The sequence below is a fragment of the Ambystoma mexicanum genome, chromosome 4q, assembly GCF_040938575.1.
Source record: "Ambystoma mexicanum isolate Mex_15411 chromosome 4q, UKY_AmexF1_1, whole genome shotgun sequence".
Lineage (NCBI taxonomy): Eukaryota > Metazoa > Chordata > Amphibia > Caudata > Ambystomatidae > Ambystoma > Ambystoma mexicanum.
In genome coordinates this window covers 1,026,941,164-1,026,963,774 of record NC_090928.1, presented here as the reverse complement: position 1 = coordinate 1,026,963,774, position 22,611 = coordinate 1,026,941,164, and the positions used below count along the sequence as shown (strand labels likewise).

The 22,611-nt window shown below is 46.5% G+C and overlaps 1 protein-coding gene and 1 long non-coding RNA gene across 3 annotated transcripts in view; one reads left to right on the top strand and one right to left on the bottom strand.

Moving 5' to 3' along the window:
* Positions 1–22,611, top strand: part of LOC138468152 (uncharacterized) — a 155,286-nt gene that overhangs the window by 115,753 nt on the left and 16,922 nt on the right. The window lies entirely within an intron of this gene.
* Positions 9,948–22,611, bottom strand: part of TGFB2 (transforming growth factor beta 2) — a 562,825-nt gene continuing 550,161 nt past the window's right edge. For both annotated transcript variants that reach the window (XM_069608582.1, XM_069608583.1), the window contains one exon: positions 9,948–13,965. In XM_069608582.1, the coding sequence (XP_069464683.1) occupies positions 13,807–13,965 (159 nt within the window). In that variant the 3' untranslated portion in view covers positions 9,948–13,806. The remainder of the gene's footprint in view (positions 13,966–22,611) is intronic.

The following is a 22,611-nucleotide window of genomic DNA, read 5'->3' as shown; positions in this document are numbered from 1 at the left end:
TACGTCCGTTTCTCTGTGGGAGAGGAGCATTTCCAGTTTTGAGTGCTTCCTTTTGGCCTCAGCTCTGCGCCGCATGTCTTCACAAAGATGATGTTGGTGATTGCAGCTTATCTTCGTCTGCAGGGTATCCATGTGTTTCCGTATTTGGATGATTGGCTCTTACGTTGCCCTTGCACAGTGAAGGCCGCCTCCAATCTGCAGCCTCTCCTCCAGCTCCTGTTCCATCTCGGGCTGTCAGTGAACTGGCGGAAATCTTCCATGACGCTCTCTCAGGACTTGATTTTCCTGGGTTTTCGCTGGACCACGATCAACTGCAGAGGTTACCTGACCGTGGACAGAATGGCGTATCTGTTGGCCACGGGTCAGACTTTTGCGCAGTCGGAGAGCATGTCGGCCTGGTGGTTCTAGAGGCTTCTGGGACTCATGGATTCCTGTGTCTTGGCCTTACCTCTCGCCCGTCTGAAGATGAGGCGGACTCAGATGGCTCTTTGTAGTTTTTGGCGTCAGGCAGTGGATCCGGACTCCAAGTTGATATTGATTCCAGCTTCCATGAGAGCGGACCTGGAGTGGTGGCCGTCTCTCAGCAACCTGTCGGTGGGTGCAGGCTTTCAGGACCCAGCCCCGATGGTGACGGTCACAACGGAGTCCTCCCTACTGGGGTGGGGTGCGACATTGGATCTTCTTTAGGTCTGGGACCTTTGGTCGCCTCTGGACAAGTTCCTTCATAAAAATCATATGGAGCTCCTGTCGATTTTCCTAGCGCTCAAAGCGTTCAGACCGATCATTACCAACAAATTGGTCCGTATCCGCACAGACAATGTGGTGTCAATGTATTACATCAACAAGCAAGGGGGCACCAAGTCTCCCCCGCTCGTGGACCTGTTCATCCAGATTTGGGAGTGGGTGGTTCGTCATGGTGTCTGGCTGGTAGCAGTACACATCCCGGGTCAGCTGAACGTTAGAGGCAGACGCCCTCAGTCGGTGGACAATGGTCAGCTACGAATGGGAGCTGGAGGCGGAGATCCTCTCATGGATTTTCCTGCATTGGGGCATGCCGGAGGTGGACCTCTTTGCGACGTCTGCAAACAAGAAACTTCCTCTGTAGGCCTCCAGGAATGGCCTGGGAGCCTCCTCTCTGGGCAAAGCTCTCGAGATTCCTTGGCACAACATGAGGGCCTATGCTTTCCGGCCTCTGTGTCTAATTCATTAGACGATTTGCAAGCTAAAGAACACGGTGAACTGTTCCCTTCTGCTCATAGCCCCGTGTTGGCCGGCCAAGTTCTGGTTCTCAGAACTTCAACACCTGTCGGTGTGTGCACCGATCAGGCTACCAGTGACTCCCGATCTGCTTCATCAGGGCGATCAGCAGCTGTGGCACCCCTCCCCACAATCGTTCAGCTTGGCGGCATGGTGCCTGAGTTCAGGTCCTTAGAACATCTCAACCTGTCTGCTGATAACATGCGCATTATTCAGGCAGCCAGGAAACCCTTAACCAGGTCTCAGTATAGGAGCAAATGGCTTAGGTTCTGTCATTGGTGCTTAGAAAAACAGCTAAAGCCAAGGGCGGCTACAATTGACACTGTGCTGTCCTTCGTATCCCACCTAGCAGAGTCGGGCATTCATGTTTTGTCATGCAGAATGTATCTTTCGGCAGTATCTGCCTACCTTTCCACTGACCAATGCTCTTATTCTCTGTCTAATCCAGTGATTAGGAGACATTTCGCAGGTTTGACGCGCCTTTATCCCCCAGTTTGCAAACCGCTCTCGACGGCGGATCTGAACAAGGTCCTTACGGCGTTGTGCCATAAACCAGATGGATCGCGGCTTGCATTACAGAGTCTTAAACTGTCCAAGGGTTGCAGCCTTCCAAAGGTATTCATGCGCACCTGGTTTCGGCAAGGCAGCTGCTGTTCCTTTTCAGAAATATGTCCACTCGGAGACCATTGCAAAAGCGGCTACATGGGCCTCCCCATCTGCCTTTTGTAAACATTATTGTTTCAACTTGAGCTCCAGATCTGTTGCTCAGTTTGGCCAGACTGTGTTGAAGAACCTTTTTCAGTAAGGGGTTTTCCATCCACCCGTACTTCCTGTAAGGAGTGCTTGGGAATCTCCCATAAGTATGGAGGAAAGGGGACGGGACGTAGGAGTATAACCAGGTTACTCACCGTAGTGACCACCTTACTCCTAGTCCATAGTCCCATTTCCTCCATACGCTCGCCCGCCGTCCCCTCTAATAAGGTTCCCCTGTTATTGCTTAAAGGTCTCTGACTTGGCGATAGAAAAGGACTGATGGGCGATGCGCGGGGCGGCGCTGAGATGGGCGGGGTTACGGCCGCGTGCAGTACCCCGCTTAGAAAGAGAGGAAGGACAAAAAATGTTTGCAAATATTTTTTCATGCTTTACAAAGTTCTCCGGTCCCGTCCCACAGGACGGAGGAATGTCCCATAAGTATGGAGGAAAGGGGACTATGGACCAGGAGTAAGGTGGTCACTACGGTGAGTAACCTGGTTATTCCAAAGCAATCAATAGCAAAGCGTATGACAAATGTTCAAAACAGACTAGAAGTGATGTACTCACCGTAGGGAAGATTAAAGGTTTGAAGACCCAGGAGCCAACCAACTGCATTAGGTTCATTACGACCTTTAACGAGGGAGCCAAAGAGGTGAGAAAGATCTTAGGGAAACATTGCCATCTCTTAACTAGAGATTAGGATGTTCGCCAACACCTACAAGCGAATGCGAGTCTAACATTCAGAGAAGCTGTATCTATACAATCAAAATTGTCACCAATCTTATTCCAATCGGCCGTCTCCCCAGTACCAACAGGGCGGTTATCGGATAAACCCACTGGTTTTTACAAATATGCTAAATGTAATTCCTGCCAATTTGGGATCAATGTTAAGAGGTACAGCCATCCACGCACTGGATGAGAACTCAAAATTAAGAAATTGGTTACGTGTATGACTAAATTTGTCGTATATGCAATAATGTGCAACAGCAGCCCTCCCCGCAAACGCATCAGCGGAATGCGTCAGGGCACTCTGCAGGCAAGGGTGCCAGCACCAAAAGCCACAAGGCCGTCGAGACGCCTCCTAAGAGCGTGCCGACGGATAAAGCTGTGGTTGCGTCGAAAGCTCCGGCGCAGCCGTCTAAACAGCCTAAACCCCTCGCGGTAACGCCGAACATCAGCGAGAGTCTTGTGAAGATCGTTTCGGCGGCCAGTAAACACAGGGACAAATCGAAAGACAGAAGGGCGGTAAGATTATTCTGAGAGTCCCCGGTCTTTATCTAGGACCTCCTCTGACAAATCTCAGCGTTCTAGGCATGGGGAACCCCAGGAGGAGCCCTTTCCCTCCTGGACCTTCTGGCTTATCTTCATGGACCGTGGAGAAATTTGAATGGTGTATGAACAGGCTGGCAACATTTTTGGACTTCTTTGAAAGATTCACTCCTAAAAGGCCTAGTGAAGAAGACCCTTACCCTACAGTGGCCAAATTTCAAAGAACCTCTTGTCCACTTCATGAGCAGTTCTTTGGCCTTACAGATCAGGAGGAGGTTCCTCCTGACCCCTATTTGCAGGAGGATGATCCCTTTGAGGATCCCACTGATCATACCCCGGATTGGGGGATGAGCAGCTGTACAAGAGGCGTTGCAAGAATCAGATTTCGTGGAGGACCTTCTAAAGGAGAAGCATTCTGCCAGCCAGGCTATCCCTTTACTTAACTCCATCAAAAGGCGCATCACCCCTTCCTTACTAACACCTTCACAAACCAGGGATGTGAACCCAATGGTGGAGAAACTCTTTCGCCCCTCCCCTTCTGACCCTCCCTATATTAGGGCTCATGCTACTCCTGATTCTCTTGTGGTCACGACAACAAGGAAAAGTGCAGGGGTGCCCTTATCCACAGGCGAGGTACCGCCGGACAAGGAATGTAAAAAATGGTATACTTTAGGGAAGAGAATCACTACTGCGGCTGCTTATTCCACCCGGATTGCCAACAACACCACGCTGTTGGCCAGCTATTCGGATGTCCAATGGAACCTGCTGCAAGAGGGCCTACAGGAGGTCCCCGAACCAGTGCGTTCTCGCCTGCTTACAATTGTGTCTGAGGGTAAGCAGGTAAACCATCACATCCTTAAAAACACCTTAGATGCTGGTGAGACAGCAGGTAGAACCCTAGCCCAGGGCACCCTTTTGAAACGTCACGCCTGGTTAAAGAACTCAGGGTTCAAACCAGAGACACAAGCACCGTTAATCAACAAACCGGTGGAAGACACTAACCTGTTTTGCAAGGCTTTTGATGAGGCACTGGAAACTGCCAAGAAAGAACACAAGACTTTGAAATCTTTGAATCAGATCACTCAAAAGCCCTTTCAACAGAGAGGGGGAAGTTCTCACTGCTCCTTTCGCGGACAGTCCTATTCTCGTTCCCCACATAACCAATATGGCACAGGTAACAATTGGTCCTCAGGACAGGGGTCTGCTGCCTCCAATCCATATCCACCCAGAGGATGACGTTTTTGGGAAAGGAAGGGGTCGCAATGCCACCCCCGAGTCTTTCCGGGCCTCCAGTCAGAAATGACTCTCAGATCCAGGTCCCCTACCATGCCTCCCCAGTCGGGGGACGTATAACATCATTCCTATGCGCATGGGACGGGATTACCACAGACCAGTGGGTTCTCAAGTCGTCACCCACGGTTATTGCATCAAGTTTAGCCAGCCACCTCAATTCATTCCTCCAAAGTCCAGACGTCTAACACCAGAACACCTTAAGATCCTGCTGCAAGATGTCGAGATCCTGTAGGAAAAGGGCACAATTGAAGTCGTCCCCGTTCTACAGGTAAACAAGGGTATTTATTCAGTGTACTTCCTTGCACCCACAAAGGATCTCACCATGCACCCTGTGCTACACTTGCAGCCAGCGAACAACTATGTCAAACCCCAAATGTTTTGTATGGTAACGCTGCAAGAAGTAATTCGTCTACTAACGCAGGGGGATTACATGGCCACATTGGACATGAACGATGCATACTTTCATATTTCAGTGTTGCCGACACACAAGAAATACCTAAGGTTCATGATAGAGGACAAACACTATCAGTTCAAGGTCCTTCCCTTTGGCATTACCTCAGCCCCAAGGGTATTTACAAAGGTACTGGCAGTAGTAGCAGCTCACGTGCGTAGGCAACTCCAACCCAGTTTATCCTCACCTTGACGACTGGCTCATAACAGGGGATTCTTACGGAACATGCCCATCAAACACCCAAAGGACGATAGACCTACTCTTCAGTCTGGGATTCTCCATAAGCAGCCAAGTCAAGCAATTTCTAGGGGCTCTAATTTGGACAGAAGACGGCCTCACTTTCCCCTCCAATGAGAGGGTTAAAAAAATGCTGTTTCAAATACCTCAGTAGGTAGCCAGTCGAAAGGTCACGGTACGCAAGGCCATGCCACTGTTAGGAATGAATGTATCCTGCATTTATTTGGTGCATCGCGCATGCCCATGCAAGAGTGGCTCAACAGCCGGTGGTGTCAGTCAAGAGGACAATGGGGCGATCTAGTGGTTTTCTCAGCAAACCTCATTCTCTCTCTGCAGTGGTGGTCGAGGGAAAACCTCTTGAATAGGAAAACCTTCACCACCCCCGCTGTAGAAGCCACTCTCACGACGGACGCATCTCTCACGGGGTGGGTAGCTCACCTCCTCCAACAGACGCTGCACGGCATTTGGTCCACAGCAGTAGCATCCAACCACATAAATCTGCTGCAGCTGTTAGCGGTGTTCAAAGCACTGAAGGCCTATCAGACAGAGTTGCAGGGAAAGACAGTACTAATCCTCACAGACAGCACCACGGCCATGTGCTACCTGAACAAGCAAGGGGCACTCACTCTCCAGGGCTGTCCAAACTATCACAGAACATTTGGAAATGGGCTCTCAAACACAAGATGTTTCTTTTGTCTCAACACGTTCCAGAGGAACTGAATCTTCAGGCAGACGTGCTCAGCAGAGACTTCTCATTGCCCTTAGAGTACGAATGGCGACTACACAATGAGATTGTCATTGTCAACGTTTTCGCATAAAAGGGATTCCCAGAGATTGACTTGTTTGCAACTCTGGAGAACTCACAATGCCCAGATTACGCCTCCAGGTACCCTCAGAACCGATCCAAGGGGAATGGTCTCTGGTTAACCTGGGCAGGGAAATTTGTTTACGTTTCCCCCCGACTCTCATACTCAACAAGATTGTGCACAAGATAGGTTTCTCTGGGGCCGACTAGCCATGGCCTTGTACATGCTGCACTAGATATAGCTTTTGGACATGGCCAGTGGCCGCGGGTTTCTTCCTGGCCACTGTACATGTTGCACCAATAGGTTTCTTTGGGGCCCACATGCTATGGCCTTTGGTCGTGCCACTGCACATGTCGCAGCAGACCGTGGCCACGGTACATGTTGCACCTTTCTTTAGGGGCCACTAGCCATGGCATTCGATCGTGACACTGCACATGTCGCAGCGGGCCGTGGCCACTTTTACATGTTGCACCAATAGGTTTCTTCGCACCTACTAGCCATGGCCTTCATCCATGACCACTGTACATTTTGCACCAATAGGCTTCTTTTGAGACCCACTAGATCACAATGATGCCATCTATGATATAATTATTGATGTCACCATTGATAGCTTCAGTGCTGTCATCTGTAATGTCATCATTGTGGTCATGTGCTGCACAACAGGGGGCACATAGTTATGGTGGACATGCAGAAAATGGGATTGCTGAATTGAGTCTCTCGTAACCAAGGGGATTTTTCACTGAATTTCAAGGCTTTTGGTATAGTATCGTTTCTTTGGGGACCACTTAGCCATGGCCTTTGGTCGTGGCTACTTTATATGTTGCACCATTAGGTTTCTTTGGGGCCCACTAGCCATAATCTTTGGCCATGGCCACTAGCCATGGCCTTCAGCTGTGCCACTTTACATGTTGCACCAATAGGTTTATTTGGAGTCCACTAGCCGTAGCCTTTGTCCATGGCCAGTGTCCATGGCCTTTTTTAAAGGTGCCACTAGACATGGCATTTGGCCTTGGTCAGTGCTTACAGCCTTTGGCTTGGCATGTTGCCTCAATAGGTTTCTTTGAAGCTAACTAGCCATGGCCTTCTGCCATGGCCAGTGGCCACAGCCAAATCTGTCTCTTAAAGAGGTCCACTTGCCATGGCCAACAGCCATGGCCAGAGGCCACCGCCTTTGACTGTGGCCCCTTTTCATCTTGCACCAATAGGTTTCTCTGTAGCCCACTATGGCCACTCTACATGTTGCATCAATAGGGTTCTTTTGGGCCCAGTAGCCGCGGCCTTTGGCCGTGGTCACTTTACCCGTTGCACCAAAAGGTTTCTTTGTGGCCCACTAGCCACGGCCTTTAGCCCCAGCCACTTGCCATCATGCACCAATAGGTTGGTTTGAGGCCCACTCATGGCCAGTGCCCATGGGTTTGTTTGGGGCCCACCAGCCATGGCCTTCGACCATGGCCACTTTACAGGCTGCACCAATACTTTTCTTAAAGGGGATGAATTTCCTTATTTTTACAACCCTTTTCCCATACTCACAGTTATTTGGGGCAATGAACTACCCATGCCTGCAGTTATCCAGAAAAATGCTTGAAAACTCCACAAACTCATGCCTTCCTTCACAGGCACTCACCTAGTGCCTCCTCTTGCCATGCGCCCACCAACCCCCTCAGGTGCTTATTTCCTCCCTGTGCCTCTCCCGTTGCCCCCTATTACTGCTAATTTAGTGTGATGCACTTTCACTCCCGATCGCATCTTCTATCGTAGCCATGGTTATCCCACCCGATGTCTGCGCTATTACCATGATAATGCAAAGTCCTTTAAGCTCTAATTCAGTCGCTAAACCCCCCCAACTCCCCAATTTCACATGGTTTGTTTCTTCTTCCCTCTCTACACCTCTAGCCTGATGCCATTTCATGCTTTTCCCTCCTTCAAATAGCATATTTTCACTTTTTGTTTTCACATAACCCATGAATACCTGCGGTTATCAGTCGCATCAAGCAAAAATAGAAAAAGATGGATTTTCATTTTTGAAAAGTCTCTCTGCTACAATGTACATTGGGAGATATAACTATACTTTTGGGAGAAAGGAGCACCCCCTTCCCAGTCACATATTTTAAGAACTATGAGACGGAGTAACCCTAGGCTTGTTCTGGAAATTAAGTCAACGCTTCTTGCCCAAGATTTTTCTTATTTGGTCTGATTCCGTCAAGCAGTTTTTTTTAGGCCGAAAACAGTGTTTCTTTGCTTTCTTAACAACAAAACATCTACACTCTTGAGAGGGCCATGACAAACCTTTTGTTTGGAAAATTGCAGCCAAATCCGTCGACCAAGTCAAATGCTTTTAGCAATACAATTTTCAGATTTCCTATGGAACTAGGCATCACCTTAACTATACTGCGGGGACCAAATGCACAATTAAGGTGCAAAGTAGGAAAGGAATTGTGTTTAAAACACAGCATACGCTGAAAACTGTTACTGTGCCGTTGATGAAAGTAGGTAGACACTCCTATGAAAACATGGAACTTGCTCTAGGGCAGAGCAGAGCAGAGCAATGCCTACATGAGAGCATCGAACTATAAAGGGTGGAATTGTTCACCTTGTGATAGCTATGACTCCCCCAGCACGGCCCAGACGACACCAGACACTTCAGTAATGATGAATGAAGATGCTCTCATTTGAATGAAGCTACCATTTTATCTCTTTTAAATTGTGATATTTCAAACATTGTAAATGGGATCCAAAGTCTCAATGGTACTTGCATTTTCAATAATACAGTTTCCACTATTTATGTGTCAATATTTTCATATTAAGAGATTATTATTAGGATATTTATTGAGTGCTGACATATCTTCAGGAAGCGTCAGAGGGCTTGATTACCTATTCGAAACTGTAGTTTACCTGGATATCTCACTTGAAATGTATTGCTATACAAAATATAAAGATATATTAATTCCCAAATGCACATAAAAAAACAAATCTGCATGGGTATATGGATGACAATCAAAGACATCAGTCAATTGAGATTTTAAATGCTATGCTAACAGGCATTCGGACTATCAAAAGTGGGTGGATCGAGCTTCCCAGTCATTGCTGCAAAACGTTGGAACTCTCTCCCCCCTACACTAAGAGCTGTACAATCCTATTTGATCCGTAAGCACTTGAAAACTTGGCTTTTCACTTAGGGTACCCTGCCTTTTTCCTCCTCGAGCGAACAAGCCATGTCTTCTTCAACACTGTTCTACAACCTGTCTCTATAATGTTTCTGTTCTTTGCACCTGCACGCTACGCCTTGATGCATAAGTTTAGTACGCACAGTGGTCGAAGTGGGTGGGAGCGGTGCTCCTCTACTTTTTTAAATTAAGTTTGACTGTTCCTATTCTTTTATTTTAAAAAGAAACCGTTTCGGAATGGTTTCGTTTTTAAAATAGAAGTGTTGGAAGAAGTTTAAACTTGCACTTTCAGTGCACTGTACTGAGCATTCCCTTAAACAGAAAGTGCATGTGTTTGATGATTTGTATTGTGTGTAGGGGGGAGAGTGGCGATAGGGTTTGTGGGAAGTGGGGGTAGGCCAGCAGGGAATATAGTTCCACTACTTCTGTTCGTACACTTCGACCACTGAGTACGCAATACAAATGTAAAATAAATAAACAAATGAGAGTATCCGAGGTTCCAGCTACCCTGGCCTCGGTGTTGAGGTAACTCGGAACAATAACTCACAATTAGATCCAGCTGTGTGTTGCATCAAATTCGCCAATCCATAATAGAGATTTCTACTCGGTTTGGATGCATGATAGGGTTGTTGACACTTTTCACTGTCACAATGCAGAGAAGATGTAGCTAGCTTGAGAAGATATGGCACAGTTAAATAAAGGCAAGAGGAGGACAGGTTATAATTGAAATAATTTATTTACCACTAGAGCACCACAAAAAAAAAGACATACATTGTGTTAAAATACAAAGTAATCGGTCACTGAAATACAACACAGTCATTTTTTTGTTCCGTTTTTTCCCCAGTGCTGCCATACACAACCTGGCTGGGACAAACAAATTCCTATCTTTAGTAGCCTAAGTGCCAAGATTGGTTTTCCAATGTTATAAGTAACAATGGCAAATAACTCTCTAATGTAAAACAAAGACAACATATTTTGGACGAGGGCGTGCAGAAATTAGCGATTTCTCTTAGCAAATAAATGGTGTTTTCTACTACACAGTTTCTTGTACAAAGTGAAGTATTGAGGTGCTACATACAAAAGGTGCTCCCCTAGTCTTCCAATTCACTTCAGCAGTGCTGGTGTTCTGCATGTCGTGAAGAACGTTCCAGCTACGCCGTGCGCACACACTAATGCGCTAGCAAGCCCATTTATAATCACATGCATGATCTCTCCTGGCCAGACAACTTTAGTTCACCCCTGTTACACATGTTTATGGACAAGCATTTTAGGACTTCACAGCAATTATCTGTGTAGTTCCAGAATGTTAATGATAAGGGTGCTTGCAAGTTGATGCCTTGTTTTCTGACAACCCTAAGTTTATATTTCGAATTCAAGAAGTTGTTCACAACCTACACAGGCAAAGTGTTGACTAACAGCTACATATAAGACATCTTTTATATTCCTGTAAACACTGGCAAATGGCCTTTATTGGTGTTTCACTAAGAAAGCGATTTATGCGCCCTTTGTAGTTGAAGACGTGTCTCCACCATGTTCCTCTATTATGTTAATGTTAATGTTAAAGGACATTTGTACCGCACACTATCACCACCGTAGTGGTCCCTTGGCGCTCTGGCGGCTCTGAAAGAGGAGGGGAGGTTGAGTTAGTGGGAGGAAGCAGGAAAAGTGCAAGAGAGCAGTGATGTGCTGTTGACAGCCTCAGCCCGGTGGGTCCGTTGGCTGGGCTTGGGGTGTTTTGTGGACCGTAGTCGTCGTGTGCTGTTGTGTGGTTTGTTTTGTTGTTGCATTGTTGTGAGGTTTGTGCGGATTGCTGCGTTTTAGGTTTGTGGTTATGTTTGGTTAGAGTTTGAGAGGTGTATGCAGAGGAATGGAATTGTTAGTTGGTTGGTTATTTGGCATTGCTGTCCTTGCAATTGTGGGATTCCATCTAGGTGCGGCACCTGCTGACAGTCCCCTTTCTATCCAGATTTGACGCAAGCCAGGTTCAGAACTCTAAGTGTGGTGCATGCTGAGAATCATATATGCTAATAATCACATTTCTGAGATTCCATCTATGTGTGGCACATGCCAATTACCACACTTCCGTCTAGATGCGACGCAGGCCAAATTTGAGAAATTCCATCTAAGTGTGGCATATGCTAATAATCATATTTCTGTCTAAATGCGGCGCAAGCTAGGGTAAGAATTCTAAGTGTGGTGCATGCTGAGAATCATATTATGCTTTTCTTCAAGATTTTCACAAGTTGCTTTTGAAGACAAAACGGAACACAAAGTATGCTCTATATTGTTAGACTTCTTCATCGTATTGCATACTATTTCAATGCATTAAAGGGGAAACTCTATGCCAAAACAAGTAAAAATATCGATTTTACAAAGCAAGAGAGACATTTGCTGCTTTTCTACAAGATTTTCACAAGTTGCTTTTGGAGACAAAACGGAACACAAAGTATGCTCTATATTGTTAGACTTCTTCATCGTATTGCATATTATTTGAATGCATTAAAGGGGAAACTCTATGCCAAAACAAGTAAAAATATCGATTTTACAAAGCAAGAGAGAAATTCGCTGTCACCAATCGTGGGAAAATGCGATGCCGACGGTTGGTGCAGTTTGAATCAGTACCCAAGAGTCAGAGAGGACGAAAAGGTACAGCTGACTGCACAGTCACTTCATCTGTGGTTTGTTTGGTCAAGCATGTTTACGCATTATGTAGCCCACTAGAAATTGGGAACTTCATCTCCCCTCACCCCTAGCCAGCAATGCCTGTGGTGAATGATCATGGGACTTGTAGTCCAAAATATATGCAACGCCACATATCGAGTAACATTCCAAGGCCACATAGGAAACAATCACACCATCCCACATCATTTACTGGTGCCGTACTGCGATTCTCATAGGGATCTCCAGGAGGGGGAAAAAACCTTGAAAAGACAAAATCATAAGAAAGGCGCGGCCTAGCAGAATGCGCTATTTATTCTGCCGATCCATTCAATTATCATCCAATTCTTTAATCTGTGATTTGCAGCAGCTTTTCTTCTTCTTTGTTTCCAGAGTTTAAAGTGTTTTCCAAAGTCAGTGGAACCATAATTTTCTGAATCATCCCTTTTTTATGTTTTTTTTGCTCCTGCTGCACATTGGTAACATGAATTCCACTGTTTGGTCATTGCAAACCGTTTCACTCTTAACTTTGGCCAGAGTGTGCCTGTTCCTATTTCAGAAATAAAATAGTATTGCGTGACTACCTATTTGGCTGACAATGAAAAGCATGATCTTGACAAATAATCTAAAACATTTGCAATTGTTCAGTTTTACAAATGTGGATGCAATAAGAACGACATACTGTAGTTATCCTTTAAAAAATAAAGTCAGGTAGCTTATGGCATAATGAAGAACAAGATAAAAAAGCACATGTACAGCAAATATTATAAAACATGTTTGTAGTGCAAGTCGACGTATAGGACTCTACTCATACTGGCCAGCTAGAGGGAAACACGCTTTTCTTCTTCTGAGTGATGGAAAGAGCCCCCGATTCAAATGAACAAGTTACCTTATTTGACAAAATTACAGAATACAAAAATATGGTGAAAATGTACACATTTTACATGAAGTTGCTTATTATTGATCATTTGCAAATAGAGAACTAGAGATTGGTTTCCAATTAAGCTGGCCCTGGTACCCACCTACTGTAATACTAGAGGTACTGCTACCCACTTATTTTAATACTAGAGGTACAATTACATATACCAGAACAAAATCCCATAGCGTAGCAATACAGCAGCACAACTTGGTCTCTCGAACAGACACGTGCCTGCTGCATGCTACATCAGTCCAATAACTGCCATTTTTTGCAATTTATCAGAAAAAGTACAATTGTATAGTCTGCCTCTTTGACTCCAAATGACGGTTCCATTCTCCAGCAGACAAATAAAATCAAGAACCCCATTACAGTAAAAACAAATATAAATGTAAGGCAGACGTTTGGAAAAACAGGGTAGCTGACAAAAAAGAAGTTATGAAAATAAAAAAAAATGTCTTTGGAGTTTAAAGGTTGTTTTACACTACTTCATACATTTTATTCTGGTAGTTTATTTGGTCTTCACTTTGTCCAAATTTTCTCAACAGTTCAGTTTTTGTTTTACCATTTAGTTATACACAAATAAATAATGCACCTTGGCTCTACAACTAAAAGGAATGGGTAGGAGGCCTATGGCGTGACAATGTTCGGAGATCAAGTAAGGCACGAGACAGATACAGCAAGTCCACTTAATGGGATTTTCCTGTTTTTCCTTTCACATAATAACACTAACAAATTCTTCCAGTGTTTATTTTCTAAAGGTTGTTGCTTCTTATCTATCTCCCTATGCAGGGTAAAGCCTTCAATATTTTGCGTCTGATGCAAGTTTTTTTTTAATTTTCTTTATTTTAAAGAAAATATTTTCACACACACAGTTCAGACTAGTACCGTTTTTTCAGTTTTTCCTGTTTTGAAATTGAACACTGATAAAACCAGGCGTTTTGTTCTTTTGTGTTTTTTTTGTAACGTGTCTATTGAACACATAATCCCGTTTCGGGTATTTTAGCTGCACTTGCAAGATTTTACAATCATATTTGACAGCTGTTCGATTTTCGGTGTTTTTCCGATGTAGTACAGGATGGTGAGGGAGTCCAAATCTTGAGAGACACAGCAGGGGGACGCTGATGCTTCTGGGTTTAGGTTGTTGTACAAGCTGAGCACCTAAAGACACAATACACACAAAAAGAAAGGGACACGTGTAAATGGGGTATGAAATCTTTACATTGCAGTGACAATTGCTTATTTTCTGAGTGGGAAAACACATCTTGGTACACTGGAGTCTACTGTCTAAAGAGAATGCTTGCTCCCTATTCATTTACCCCATAGAGCCCAGTGTCTAATACACCCTCCTTCCTGCTCTCATGAGCTCTGCCTCATGACTGGTATGCCCCACATTAAATCACCAAGCATTCTCCATGTCTTCAGGACAGTAGGTACTGTTGTTGGCTATTGTCTAGTCTCCGACGGGTCAAGAGCTTTTGACATCAATGAAATACCATAGAAACAAAGGCGCTGCATCAATACCTCCCATAGTAGTGTACAAGAAAGGATCCTCTCCTAGGACCCAAGTGGCCTTGGAAAGGGCTGGTGGGACGAATAGCTGTGACATCTGTGTCTGTTGCCAAGCGACAAATATATATTCCACATAATAGAAGCTTAAGAGTTGCCACCCACTTTAGGTCTATGAATAGAAATGCAATTCACTCAGGCATCCATTGCAGGGCCACCCTCTCTCTTCCAACTGTACTTGGCATGATGCCAGCTACAGCACGAACACAGAAACTGGCCTTTTTGGTGTGCATATACTCAGTGACAGATATGAAGACGCATCCGGTGAAGTTGCAGTCTGTATGTATGGCATCTATAAGCAAAATGTTTGCACCAGGAGTAGTCTGATTACTGTTGACAACAAGCTATTTTCAAGAATACCATTAATTAATTAGTCGATGATCAAGTGACCTTCTGCTCGATATTTAGCTGAGCGTTTTCTGCCCAGACAGAAGATCCGTTCAGAAAAGCAACACAAGCTACTGTGTGAGGCTACCTTGTGCTCATTGGGTAAACAGCCAAACTACATGTTTGTGACCATGACAGGTACTCTTCCCCTCGCCTTACAAAACATGCCCCTGTCCAAATGCTTCACAGAACTTAAATATTTCAGGCAGGGAAATGTTTGCTTTTCTGGTCTCACCATGACTTGATAGCAGTGGGGGTGTGATCATGCAGCCCCATGTGCTGCCTTTCTGCTATCTGCCGGGGGAGACATGAACTGGGCAGCAGACATTGGACCAAGCAGGTGGATCCTGCTCCATTTCACTAGAGACACTGAATGGTCATGTGGCAGTGTGATCTGCTGCTTTTCTTTCTAGTGCTGCGACCGCTAAATTTGCTGGGTGCGTTGTTCTGCGGATCCCGAAGATCACAGGGATACAGCTGTGATTCTAGGGGTACATTTGACATATCTCTGTTAATCCACGCTGCAGCATATGCGCAAACATCATGTACACTTCTTTTCGCCACTGTCTACATCAGCCACTAGTGTGAAGTATATAAATCAGTTGTACTAAGAAGCATTGTGTGCACGTATAGACCCACCCTTAAAACAGCTGACCAGGCACAGAGCTGACAGATGCCTTTGAAATTAACACAATTTAATTGGAGCCAGTGAGAGAAAACACAATTGCACTGCTCTTATGGAACATCCTATGTTACATGATAGCAGTACCGGCTGTTCTGATCATGTCAATGTATTGCCACTTATCCTTCATGTATTTGAGTTGTTAATTCCTTTTGGCCTGCATATAAGTAGTCTAATTCCCTCCATATGTATATGTTTTTTTTTATAACATATTTTTATTATTTTGTGGCATGAACATTACATCAAACTCGGTGACATTTGGCCTAGAGGCCCGTTCATACAACATTTACTGATACAAAAGAAGTTTGGGTCTAGAGTCGTCCATTATGCCTCCCGCAACGAGTTTGTCTCCTATTCATTTGTGCACCATATATTCACTCTCAGTTTGTACAAGTTCAGCTAGTTACTGCGCTTCTTCCCACCTATTCCAGATCTTATCCACTTTCCTCGGGCATCCTCTAGCTGTGTACACCCTCCGTTCCATTGCGATACAGATGTTCACATCAGTGAACCATTGTTCATATTGTGGCGTTTTTTCGGCACCCCACAGTTTCGCAATGTTTCTCTTAATTAGTGCTGTAGTTGTTGATAAGAACAGTTTCTCGTGTCTGGACAGTTCACCCTCCTCCTCCACCTCAAGTAGCATCAGTTTTGGGTCCCTATGTATCTCCTTCCCTAACACTCTTGAGAGTTTGTCACAGCATTGCTGCCAGTTTTGTTGAATGCAATCACACTCCCACAGTATATGAAAGAAAGTGCCTTCTTCCCTCTTGCAGCGTAGACAGTGTGGGTCGGGAGTTTACCCCCATCGGTAGAGCGTCACTCTTGGGTAGTACACCCTATGCAGAATTTTAAACTGTATGAGTCAGAGCCTGGCTGAAATGGTCACCTCCCTTGGGTACATGAGGACCGTCACCCAATCCTCCGCTTGTATGGCCCCAACATCCCTCTCCCACTTGGCTTTTAAACTGGTTAATTCGGCGGTGGCAAAGAAAGTTATTACGTTGTACATAGTGGATGCGATTTTAGTTTCAATGTTTGCCTGAACTATGTTCCGTTCAAGAGGGGTAACCTCAGCCATGTTCTCCAGCTCTGTAGAGTGGGCCCGTAATGCGTGTTGCATCTGTGTGTAGTGGTAGCGTTGGGTGGGTGGAAGGTGGAAGCGGGATTCTAGAGATTCGAAGGGTATTAGTTTGCCATCCACAAGGACATCACCAAATGTCTGTATCTCGTGCTGTCGCCAATTTTGCCATCTCGGAAGTTTGTTCACCTCGGACAGGTTCCCATTGTCCCATAGTGGTTGTATTGGGGTAATTCTTTTGTCCCACCCTATGAATTTGTGTGTTTCTTTCCAGATTATGGAAACGTGTGATAGCATTGTCCAGGGGTTTCAGTGGCGCGTGGTCCTGTAGAGGTGTTCAATATGAGGTCTGTCCTGTCTCCCGATGCTTCCTATTGTAATGTGTGGCAGTGTTCTATCTTCGTGTAGTATGTCATTCACTATGGCCATTAATAGGACTGTAGGCGTGGGAGTCCAATACCCCCTTCCCATATAGAGTGCTGGAGGGTACTTAGTGCAATGCGTGAGCGTCCTCCACACCACAGAAGCTTTCTGAGTACGCTATCAATATTTTTAAATTCTTCCGGTGGAATGTACAGCGGGGCGTTTTGTAATAAATATAGAAAGCGTGGGAGGGTCATCATTTTAAATAGTGCTGCCCTCCCTAGCAAGGTCAGTGGGAGAGAGGCTCAATGCCGGACGTCCTCCGTGAATCTATTTGTGATCAGGTGGAGGTTGTTAACCATGCAATTATTTAGATTGTTAGTGATTTGTATGCCCAGGTACCTGAAATGGCCTGTTATGATTCGAAACGGGCAGTTATCCGGTGTTAACGACAAACCATAAGACCGAGTTCACTGTTGCCTATTGGAAACAGTATTGATTTAGACCAGTTCACTCGTAACCCGCTAAAAGATATGTATCTGTCCAGTGGGTCTGTTACCGCGGAGCAGGAGGCGTACGGATCCCTCAGGTAGAGTAATAGGTCATCCGCATATAAGGAGACCCTATCCTCCCGTCCTTCTGCCCAGTGAAAGCCATTCCAAGCTGGTGATGTTCTCAGCAATACAGCCAATGGTTCTATGGCTAGCGCAAATATCATGGCAGACAGGGGGCATCCCTCTCTGGTTCCTTTCCCCAATCTGAAGGATCTTGAGGGCCACCCATTCATTCTCATTTGCGCTTTGGGGGATTTGTATAGAAGTTGTATCGAGGATATGTATTGCGGGCAAAACCCCATGCGATTCATTGTTTCCCAGATTGCGGCCCAGTACACTGAATCAAATGCTTTTTCAAAGTCTATTGCTAATAGGGCTAAGTGACCCTGTATGCTGTGTGCTTGTTCTATCACTGCATGTGTTCTGTGTATATTCATACGGGTGGGTCGTTGCAGCATGAATCCACTCTGATCAGGATGGATTAATGTTGTTATGACTTGTAATCTATTGGCGAGCACCTTTGACAATATTTTGGTTTCACTATTGATGAGGGAAATCGGTCTGTATGAACTGCAGTGATCTGGGGGCCTGTCCGCCATGGGAATTACTATTATCGTGGCTTTCCGCAGGTCTGCGAGTAGGCATCCCTTTCTCTTGGATTGTAGGAACATTCTTAGTTAGTGAGAGGCAATCTCATTCGTCCTTAGTTTCCGCCACAGCTCAATCGGGAAGCCGTTCGGCCCCGGTGTCTTTCCTGACTGAAGTTCCGACATGGCTGCTATTAGCTCCTCCTCTGTAATATCTCTCTCTAACAGGGCCTTTTGGTTCTCACTTAGGGCGGTGAGGGCCACCTCATCCAGTATGGAGACATCAATGGGCATCGCGGGGGGTTTATATAGTTCTGTGTAGTAGGATGCAAAGCCTTCAGCTATGTTCTAGTCAGTCAGTAAGGGGTCAGTTCCCACCAATCGTATCACCCTGACATGGTTACTTCCCTCCTCTCGTTTTTCTAGCCATGCCAGCATTTTGCCCGCTTTATCTCCCGTCTCGTATATTCTGGCCCTCATCGTTCTATGGGCCTGTTTAGCGCAATCTAGTGCTACATTTTGCAGGTGTTTTTGGGCTAACATTAACAGCTTACTTGTTTCAGGCTGATCTAAGGTTAGGTGGTTTGTTTCGGCTTGGGTAACTTGCTGTTCGGCCTCAACTCACTTTTGCTGATGTCTTTTTTTATACGCGGCGGACCAGAAGATGATTTCGCCCCGTAGTACCGGTTTGTATGCTTCCCACAGCACCCCTGTGTCGTCTACCGATCCCATGTTGAGCTCGAAATATGTTTTTGTCGCAAACTGTATTTGGTCTATGAGTTCCGGGAAGCCCAGGTAGTAATTATTTAGGCACCATGTGGGGGAGGGCGCGGCCTAGTTGTGTTAAGCTCGATCAGCAGGGGGGCGTGGTCTGATATGCCTCGGGACAGCAGGGTTGCCATGCAGCCCTGTGGAGATCTAATGTCCGGAGAAAAAAGTAATCTAAGCAAGATAATGAGGCATGCATTCCAGAGTGGTACGGGTATTCTCTCGCATCAGGGTGCAAGTCACGCCACACATCCCGCAAACCCAATGCGGCTATGAACACAGCAAGTTTAGTAAGGGTGGAGGGGTTTCTCCCTCGTAAGTGTGAGCGGTCCTTCTCCACTTCCGTAACTTCATTGAAGTCTCCACCAATTACCATGAGGTCTGAGTTCCCTGGAGATTATGGGCGTAATGTCCTCTATCAATGCCATTATCAGCGTCGGGGTCGAATACACTACCATTATTGCAACGGTCTGGTTCCAGAGTGTCCCCGTGATGTATGCAAATCTCCCACCTGTACCACACTGACCTGGGTTAGGGTCAGTTTGTTGTATATTAGTATGAGTACCCGTCGGGAGTCTGTGGTGAAGCCAGCATGTCTTTCCAGCCTGTAATTGGTAAGTTTGAACAAATTGAATGTGGTGCCTGCCAGGTGTGTTTCTGTTAGAAGAGCCACGTCCGGAGCGTGCCTGTTCAGGAGCTGTGTGATGAGTCGTCTTTTGATACCTCCTCCTATCCCGTTGGCATTCCAGGTCAGGAGACGCAGGGTTCTAATCTCGGTGTTAGCGGTAGCCATTCAGTAAGTAGCATGGGACTGTTAGCATTGACGCACATGTTGCATTTGGATACCACACTGAGTGCGTTACAGCACACGGTGCTCTCACGGAGCATGTCTGAGTTGACTCTTGGACCCAGTTCCCAATCGAAACACATACATTCAAACTTCCCCTCCCCCACCCTATACTCCACCCAACTTGAAGCATCTGTCACCCGAACGGTTAACAACAAATACTGGCAAAAGGTAGCTGAAGATCTATCAACTACTAACTAAACAAACTAGATTAGATTGTTGTGTACGAGTCCCTGACACCTGCCCGGTACCATAACTCGGGAGTGTCATCCAGGGGAAGGGGGGCCTTCCGTCTGGGTTGGCTGCTTAAGTTTGTGCCTTTCCGTGATTAGTGCTTCCTATCGTTGTGAACATCAACCTATTTTGCCCCACTTCCTTGACCATAGTGATAACAAAAGGTACCATTTTCCTCTGCTTGGAGCATCAGCCTTCCCTCTCTTACTGCTGCGGGTCTTGTTCCGGTGCTGGTGGCTGCTGGATTGGTGGCCCACGTTCTGGTTGGGTTCAGGGATTTCTGTTTCTGTTGCTTCGTGCCAACGTCCAATCCCTCTCAATGTGTTGTTCTGCCCATTTCCATGCATCCTTTGAGTCAGTGAAATGGACCGTTGTGCCCTTGTGAAAGATTTTGAGTTGGGCTGGGAACATGAGGCCATACTGTGAGCCATTGGTTTGTCGTTGTCCTGGTGCCGTTTAACTACTGGCTCTGGGTTCATAATAGTTATTGCATTCAAACCCCTTCAGGGGTTTCCTACGCATCCACTTTTCGGAACCGATCACATGGTTGAGTATGTTGGCGCCCACCAGATACACAGCTCTGGTATCTATTCTCGACTGATTCAGCGGCTGAAACAGGCACACAGCCTCCTCACAGCCATCATGCGCCGATATTCCCCTCACGCGCATTCGCTGGTGTGGGGCACTCTCTCAGCCCCGTTGTGTCCTTGTCACCGGCCCACCCAGGCTGTGCCGGAAGGCAGTGAAGGGCGAGATCCCAGCCCTACCCTTTCGCGGTCCCCGGCCCTTCAGAGGTCCACCGCCGCCCCTGGGCCCTGTCCCAGTGGGATTCGCCCGGGCACAACACAGCCACCAACCGTGTCCGCTCCACTTCACACCGGGCCGGCTGTCTCGCCCCTCTGGCGTTCTTTTAAGCAGTGGCGCTTCGGGTGTGCAAGGAGTCGGAGGGCCCGGGCCTCAACCGCAGGATCCTGTCTACTTCTTGCCCTCCTGGGGTGGGGAGCGCACACATCCGCTGGGTTAAGTCTCTGTGTCAGGGCCAGGATGTGTGTTCCTTGATGAAGAGTCGTCTACTCCTTGGGGCAGTGCCGCTGCCGTGTGCCCTTCCCTCCAAGCACACAAGCGGCCCTCTCTGGAGTGGTCTTCCATCCCCTTGCAACGATTCTGGCACTGAGGTCCTGCCAGGTTCCTCTGTTTGCCTCTCCGTGGAGCTTGTTCAGCTCCCCCCGGTCCAGTCCGCCCCAGCTGGGAGGCAGCAGACACGGACACCCCCCGCACAGGAGGTTGGGCCGGCGGATGTCTTCACATGCCCAATTAAGGTCGGCTGTCCTCGTCCACGGGCCGCAGCCCAGGGCAGCGCCTCTCATGCTTCCCACCGCCAAGTAGGGGAGCGCCGTGACCGCACGGATGTCGCTGCTTCGCTTGGTCTATCCCTTCGCAATGATCAGCAGGTATTTCATCCACTGTGCAGGTCGGTACGCCGCCCTCCAGCCGCTGGCTCTTTCCAGATGCTTTCTGTGTGTCTCGCTCTCTTTTGGTGCGGCTAGTCTGCGCTCGGCTTCGTCATGTTGGCTGCAGCCATTTTGTTCGTGCTTCGCTGCGCTCGTGCTGATTATCTTCCACGGCTCTGAACTCTCTCAGAATGTCACGTTCCTGGCTGATTTTCCTCCTATTTACGCTCCATGCATTTGTTCTTTGGGGGATAGTCTTTATGTTTGGGTTTATCACCGGTAGCAGGCTGTTTTGCAGGATGTTTCGTAGCGGCCGTAAGAGCTACAGGGACTCACGCCCTCATCGATCTGCTGCAGACCACGCCCTCCACCATATGTATATTTTTAATTAGATCTTTAGTTAGGCTATTGCGCATGAACATATCCCACAAGTGCTATATCACTGTACGTATTAGTTGGTAGATGATGCAGGAAAATTAGGGCTATTGAGAGGGCAGAGTGAACATAGCACATTCAGTGCAAACATTCACATTTAAGCGCTCTGATGGAGTCAACATTCCGATGGTAATGAGCACTTACCAAAACTTTTGATACTGTTTAGGTAATTAAAACTGGAGTCAATGAGACAGTAATATTTAGGAATATTAATCATGAATGTACCAAAAGTACTATTAGCCAGGGCACGTTTGTTTAATTTGAGCTGTTAGTTAGGCGTTCAAATCCATCTGTGCGAGGCGTACCCCAATGATTTTCAGTCTCACTTCCTTTGCTTTGCCATTTATGCTTGCCCTCTTGTTGCCTCATTCGCCTTTTTGACTTCATCCATTTCAAATATGCAGTCAACTCAAAGATCTTGCTAAGATGGGGCGGTTTGGCCACTATTATTTATTAACAGGCACGCTCGTGGCATTGCTAAGTGCTGTTAACGGCTGCATGAATTCAAACGGCTAAAAGTAAGATCAGGGAAAAGGGAAATGATGGTGGTCGGTGGGCAGTGGGACTGCTGCTAGTGACTTCCGCATATCGAAATTATGCTAGGATGTGATGAGGCAGATAATTAATGGGTGCTTGTTTTAGGGGATTCCTCATTTCTTGCACCTGAACATTTTCTGTCCTAGCTCCCAGACTGAATTACAGAAACGTCATTGCTTTTGGCTACCCGAATTTGCTCATTCGTTTGGAAGCCCAGCAGGAGGTTTGCACAAATGAACAATTTCACATTGATTCCACTGTGTAAATTAGACAAACAATCCCAAGTTAAGGTGGTGACTTTTACTGGTGCTT